This window comes from Aptenodytes patagonicus, chromosome 7 (assembly GCF_965638725.1).
Source record: "Aptenodytes patagonicus chromosome 7, bAptPat1.pri.cur, whole genome shotgun sequence".
Lineage (NCBI taxonomy): Eukaryota > Metazoa > Chordata > Aves > Sphenisciformes > Spheniscidae > Aptenodytes > Aptenodytes patagonicus.
Window position 1 is genome coordinate 70,940,357 of NC_134955.1, and position 7,275 is coordinate 70,947,631.

The 7,275-nt window shown below is 44.9% G+C and overlaps 1 protein-coding gene across 1 annotated transcript in view; it reads right to left on the bottom strand.

The window, feature by feature from the left end:
* The window catches only part of KLHDC1 (kelch domain containing 1), a 32,100-nt gene extending 27,626 nt beyond the window's left edge, over nucleotides 1–4,474 (bottom strand). Inside the window, exons 1-2 of the mRNA XM_076345811.1 lie at nucleotides 4,165–4,474; nucleotides 224–294 (exon numbers count right to left, since the gene is read on the bottom strand). Of these exons, the coding sequence (XP_076201926.1) occupies nucleotides 224–294; nucleotides 4,165–4,266 (173 nt within the window). The 5' untranslated portion in view covers nucleotides 4,267–4,474. The remainder of the gene's footprint in view (nucleotides 1–223; nucleotides 295–4,164) is intronic.
* Between the last annotated feature and the right edge of the window lie 2,801 nt (nucleotides 4,475–7,275).

Consider the following 7,275-nt stretch of genomic DNA (forward strand, 5'->3'; position numbering starts at 1 on the left):
CTTGAAAAAAATAATGATACTCAAGGAATGAATGTGTTTCCTAGAGCAATTTGCAAGTACATGTGTCTGTTCTTCAGTCTTCACATTAAACATCTGCTGTTTAAACTCCAGGGAACATGATCAATAACTCATGTAACTGAAGTTAGTCTTTTCACTGCAGCTAATTGTAATTTATGCAAAGATCACCTTTTTATATTAATTAAATATAAATTATGCCACTTACCATAACCCGCTATCCATTTCATAGATCCAGAGCTCATCATTAGGCAGATAAACTTCATTTTCTTCAATTGACTAAAACGGAAAAAAAATTGCAAATGTTAAATCAATTATGCATTATACACCATACGTTTCAAAATGAAATACCAAATCATGTTACTTAGCAACACGGAATAATCTTAAGGAGATAATCTACCACAGCGTAAGTCATACCCCAACATTATTGCTCTGATCATTACAGTTTTAAACAGGCAGCTCAATAATGCTAATATTTTACATTTTATACTAGAAGTTCAAAAAAGATGTTTTTCATTTTTTGAAGCTATTAAAAATACTGTGGTAGGCATTTCCTGATGTCATTGAGCTTTGTTGATTGTTAATAGCATCTTTCATCACTCGTTTTAAGGTGTGAAGATTATAAAAAAATAAGTTTGGTATGAGAGGTAGGGAGAGAAGTATTTCAATATTAAAAAAGCAATATGAATATAATACAATAGCCAATTTGTAGAAATAAGAAAATAGCACAGGCGAACAATTAAGTCATTAGGAAACATACACAACTGCTACTAACAAGTAGCACAACAGTACCATAACATGACCATGGATTTTAAAAAAAAAAAATCTTGAGAGACTGTCAAAGATGCTTCCCTCCTCTATTAAAATGCTGTTACTAAAGGAAGTATTTTTTCAGTCACTGATGTGATCACTCTGAGCAAATTTTGCTGTACTGTTAGCCTTCGTACCTCCAAATACAGAACATCAAAGACGAGCATCAAAGTATGAATGCTGTTCTTTGGGGCTTTTTGCATCTTTAAGGAAAAGAGGGTTCTCCTTCATCTGAGAGATTTTTTTCATCATTCCACAACCCCTTTTTATCTTTTCCAGAAACTGAGACTTTGCCAGGCTGTGTAGATGGGTAAAGAACCCAACAACTAAACAGAAAGTCCGAAAAAAGTACTCATTTTAAAAATAAGGAACTTAATTCCTCAGGCCCACTCATTGACCAGCTTAATGTTTTGCCAAGAAAGATGTGTAACAACATAAACCAGGCCAGATTTGAAGCTCCTGAATTAAAACTCATCATCTTTGTTTTGGGAGATACTTTTAATTAGGAGGCAATTCTTGGCATAATGGAAAAATATAAAATACAGAAAACTGTAACTGAAAAGCACAAAAAGAACAGCTGCTTGCAGCAAGCGAAGGAAGGAACTTGAAAGAACAAAATGACAAATATAAAAGAGCTTAACCTATGCCGTAACATGAAGGAGAAAATTAATTCCTCTGTGGAAAACAGATCTATGAAGACTCCCAAACAGACGCCATGTAACAAAGAAAAATAATTTGGGAAATAATGATGATGAAGAATAACAAACAGGAGAAGGAAGCCCAAAAGAATGCAATTGCAGCACTCAGGCTGAGTAACAATTACACCATTAATTATTGTCTTAGCATTAGAAAGAAATGAAAGACTGAGGGAATAAGCAGCCAGAGTCAGTAAATAAAAAAAAAAAATAGATCAAAATTAAATGAATGTGAGGAAAAGAAGTGAAATACAAACCTGAAATTTAGTTATTAACAATTTAGTTACTGATATTGATTACTTGCCTTTAAATGATACTTTATTATTACCTTCTCAGTTTGAAAGGTGCCAACCAGGCACGTACGCACTATGTTTGGTACAGTTTATCCTGCCAGGTACCTTTCATAAGGTAGGCTCTGCTGTTACATGCAGCTTGCAGCTTTCACAAAGTGCAGAAGTCTACTCAATTTAATCTAGATACGTCAGTGGCCAGAGGCTAAGCATTTGCTACAGAACCAGCTCTGAGCAAATACACTGATGCCAAAAATAAGTTAGCTGGGCAGTAGTCCACCATCAACATGTAAAATGTAAAAATGTAAAATGATTTAGCTGTGTAAAGTGCTGCTTAGAGAATAACAATGATTTTCATAATACCCTCCACAAATAAATACGTAAAACTACTAAAAACATTTGCAAAGTTTATCTGCTAAACTTAACACACATTGTCCATTTTGACTGTGCCATGAACCCAGGATCCTTTATTAGAAAACCTTTGAGAACACTGCACTAGCCAGTCCAACCTTAGTTTCTAAAGACCAAAGCATAAGAGAACTACTGAGTATTACCAGTGATTTAGGTGTTGCATAGTTATACAGAGTATTATGGAGTTTAAGGCCAGAAAAGGACACTAAATCTTCCTGTACATCACAGATGACTCACATTATTTAAATATATGCTTATTCTAACTTCTTGACACTACAAAATATGTATTCAAATCCTTACATGACTTGCAGTCACAAGAAACACTATCTACCGAAGACCCCCAAAGGGAAGAAAAGCTGTGGAAATAGTTTACAGGCTCCTGAGGATTCCTCAATTTCATTACAGTTTGGTACTGGGCAAGCCTGGCCACGCAATAGGCTAGAGAAGGCCTGCCAGGGTAACCCAGACGGTGAAAGCCGGCCGCCTGGCTTCCTACCACAGCTGAGGGTTTGTATTTCAGTGCACAGCACTTGTTAGTATTTTCAGTATTTCAGCAGTCACCAGCAGCACAACCCCTTTCCAGGTCAAATTAATTGAGCTCAAGAGCAGAGCAACTCCTCAAATTCCATGAGCTGCCCAGCTCTACTCTGCCTTTAAGTACAACGTTTTTAGTTATTAAAAAAAGAACACTCCAATTTCCAGAAAGTGAACTACAATGTGCTTCAAGAAGAGACAACTAGCCACTAGTACCTGAGAGCCCTAGAAATGTCCTTCCCCCTGTATTGCACACACTCATAATACATAATGGATTTTCAAATTTAAACCCAGGAGTCCCCAACTAGAATTCTTTGCTTGAGTACAGAAGGACAAGCTTTGCACATTTGAAAGCTTACCTTAGCCCATGAAAAACATAGATAGAAAAATACAGAATATGTTAATAGAAACATGTTTTCAACCTGATCAAGACCACAAATAATACCAAGCACAGCTACTTTCACATTTTAGGGCCAACATACACAGACACTGTGGATAAAATGAACTGGCTGTATATAATATAGTATCATTCATAGTTCTCTTTTGGACTGAATTCATCCAGACCTAAGAGTCACAAGGATTTACTTATGCCAGAACTGGTACTGATCTTTCAATGGAAGAAAAGCAGATGTGTATTTAGCCTGTTACCAGCTTGTTTTTGAAGTGACAGAACTGCATTCTGAGGGAGAAAATGCACTGTACGTAACACACAACTACTAACACGTAAAAAATGCAGGGACTCAGGAACAGGAATCACACGCTGAAAAACAGAGCCCCAAATTATAGCCGTCACCCCACAGAGGGAGACTAGAGAAGCACTCCCAGAGCACATAGGAACCACACGTTTGTAGGACAGGGGAAGCAAACCGGCTCCACCGGCCCTTCCCCAGCACGTGCTCCGTGATAGAGGCAGCTGAAAACGGAACAGCGGACAGCCATGGGCACCGGCCAGGGGCACCCATGCTTAGAGAACAGGACAAACAGATGAGAAGGGAGAAGCACACGAAGGAACCCCCTTCCCGCCCGCGCCTCTCTCCTCAGAGCAGCCGCCGCTGCCGCTCCCCCAGCCCGCCTCGTGCGGGGCCGCCGCCATTTAAAACGCCCGCCCCTGCGGGACGTGCTGCCCCGGCAGCCAATCAGCGCCCGCGCTGAGGTAAACAGCGCTCGGCTCCCGGCTCGCCGAGGGGCTGCACCGGCTGAGGGGGCGGTTGGGGGCGACGCGGGGCAAGGCAGGGCGGCGGGGGAGCCCCCTCCGCTCCGCTTCCCGCCCCGGGGCTCCTCAGCCCGGCTCCCCCCGTGCGGCGGCGCGCCGCCCCGCCGCGCGGCTTCCCGCGTCCCCCCCCCCTCGGCTTCCCTCCCCGGCTCGTCCTCGCCCCCCAGCGCCCTCCGGCCGCCTCCTCCCGCCTTACCACGTATCCCCCCCACACATAGAGAAAGTTCCCGTCCACCACGGCGCAGTGGCCGCTCCGCTCCTCGGCCACGCAGAACTGCTCCGCGGAGTCTGCCGCCATCTTAGGAGGAGGAGGAGGAAGCAGCTCGCCTGCCTCAGTGTTCGCGTCCCGCCACCGCCTCCTCCGGGAGAGGCTGCGGCTCTCTGCCGGTCGCTCCCCTCAGGCGGACGGGAAGCGAGGAGGGTCCAAAGTGTGGGGCGTCACCCTCCCCTCAGCGCAGGGGCCATAGCGGGCTCTGCCGCCGCGGCCGAGTGCGGAGCCGGGGGTAGCTCCGCGGCCGGAGCCGCCGGGCAGGGGTTAAAGGCGGGCCACGGCCTTCCCGTTGACCCCGGCTCCCTCGGCGCTGCAGCCGGAGCAGGCCGCAGGCTGCCGGGTGCAGCCTGTGGGGGGGCACGGAGGTGGCCACGTGGATGCACTTTGTTAGATTTGTCCTTGCAGAGCTCCTGGAAGGGGCACTGTCAATGTGGGTACAGACTCCTGCCATGGGCCAGAGCACATCGTCTGCCCAGTGAGGCATGCTGAACGTTACGGTGTGAGATTTAAGGCCTAATAAACCAGGCAGAAGCCTGTGAATGAAGAGCATGAGGGGAGGAAAAAAGCACCGAGAATAGGATCCCTAAACACAAATCCAGTGCAAGAATGGAAGGAGTTGGGTCTCAACGTGGGAGGTGGTTTCAGACAACCGCAGCAGAACTCGCTCGCTCTCTGAAGGTGAGACAAGTTACGCTCCTGCCAGAAATAGCAGCTATGAAATAGTAACTGATATTAATTAAAACAATTGCGTAGGAGTTCAAACTGTTGACCCCAGAGAGAAACATCCTGTGAATGCTGGCCTCTGACCTGCAGCCTGGAAGCAGAGGAAGCAAGAAGCTACATACCGCAGTGTGGTAGAGTGCTTCAGAATGCCAGGGGTGCTGCACGGGACCTGTGTATGGGGGCCGCTGCTGAGCTAGAGGTAACTAATAGAATAAAGCTGATGTTGGGATCTCAGTGGGTCATCTCCCATCATGTCCCAAAGTACACACTTTTCATTATTTGAGGAATTTCCGATCCCTGTTATCCCCACCATTATATAGTCTTTCCTATATGTTGGCTTGCCCTTAAACAGCAGGCTGGGAAAAGCAATAGCCTCTTACGCTGCCCTTCCAGCTCTTACACTGTTAGATCAACAACCCAGTGAGTTCCAGCTGAACTGTGGATCCAGCCGGAATGAATGGAATTCAAAATAAAACAGGTACAGCTCTTTAAAAGAGTAGTAGAGTAGAGCTTGTGAGAAACGAGCACTCTAGCATAGAAGCATAGAATCGCTTAGGTTGGAAAAGGCCTTTAAGATCATCGAGTCCAACTGTAAACCTAATTCTGCCAAGCCCACCACTAAACCATGTCCCTAAGTGCCACATCTACACGTCTTTTAAATACCTCCAGGGATGGTGACTCAACCGCTTCCCTGGGCAGCCTGTTCCAATGTTTGACAACCCTTTTGGTGAAGAAATTTTTCCTAATATCCAATCTAAACCTTCCCTGGCGCAACTTGAGGCCGCTTCCTCTTGTCCTATCGCATCTTGTAAAAGGACACCAAAAAGTAATTGTAAAGATTTTCTTGTGAAAGTGGGACATATACTTCCTCTGTTGGATCTAGGAGGGAAGGTATTAACTATTCCTGTCAGTAACTGCTAATATTAAAATGAAGAAATGTAATGATGATGCATTGGGATGATGGTTAAAACACAGGAATTGGAAGAGTTAAGAAAAAACATGGGTAACAGGCAAACTCTATCTATAGATCTAAAGGTCATGCAGAGCTACAATGTGGTGCCTCAGAAAGAGGCTTAGGAGCAGTGCAAAGTCAGCAGCCCGTGGCTTTTGCCAGTGGAGCAGTGACAGACATGAAAATGAGATATTTGTGCTCGGTGTAACAAAACAATTCCATCGATTCACCTTTGGCATGAGGTAGATGTGCTGTCTGATCATAAACCATTAGCTGTCGCAGCTGGCTCTCCGTTCTCAAGCCACATGTGCTGAGACTGTAGCGCTGTGATGTCCAACAAAGCCACGGCAGACGGCGGAGACGAAGAGCTGGGCATGGCTTCCAGAGCTCAAGACAGATGGCTCGGTGGAACAGAAGTCTACAGCTCATGCTGGAATACTTTTATATCTCTGGTGGGAGGCTCCAGGCAACCTAACAGAACCCCAAATACAGCAGGATGCTGCAGGAATATGCTTTATATTCCCAGTTTGGTCATCTCTTAAAAGAAAATTAGTTTCTTTTCAGATGAGGGGTACCTTTCTTCTCCAGGTGTACCTTCCTTCTTCAGGTGAGACATGAACTGAATGTCAAAATCACATTTTCTTTAAAGGATAATAAGCGGTAATCTTAGCAAATAGAAGAACTTACGTAAGGATTGGGTTCATAATTTGCACCTAGCTGCATGCCTGAGAGGAAGAATGGGTATTTCCTGCCAAAATAGCTGAGACCTGTCAGATGGTAGCTTTTCATCTAAAGAGAGTAGATGCAGCTTCACCCATGAGCTTGCTCCCAGATGAGGAGGAGTGATTGCAAATTATGCAGTTGAGAATGGACTATAGAAAATAGGCTGACATTTTTTATCCGGCTTTATACCCCTGCAGTCTTTTGATCAAGGAACTTTCTTTCAGAGTCGCTTTGTGAGCCTTCCGTGGAATAAAGCTGTACTTTGAGAGATGGGGCTCAGAGTGTTTGAATGAAATATCAATAATTTTTCGTCTGGAGAGACGGCAGCTGCCCCACAAGACTGGAACTGTATGAGGTGCAGTGTATTTATTTATCATGCTCTATCCGGGACTGGGTATGTTGCAACAGACTTCAGCTGCTCAGGGCCAAAGGAAAAATTGTGTACAACAGTGGTTCCCTGGTTATGTGTAAAAACCACCATGGAGACCATCGTGTGCTTGTTGGCCAAGACAGAACCAACTGGAAGGGATGCCCGTCTTGACAGTCCTGGCACACGAGTAGTGATGAACAGAAGAACTAAGAGTTTACCGTATACGAAACTCTCAGGCAACTGAGAGCTGTCCTAGGAAACTTGGCAC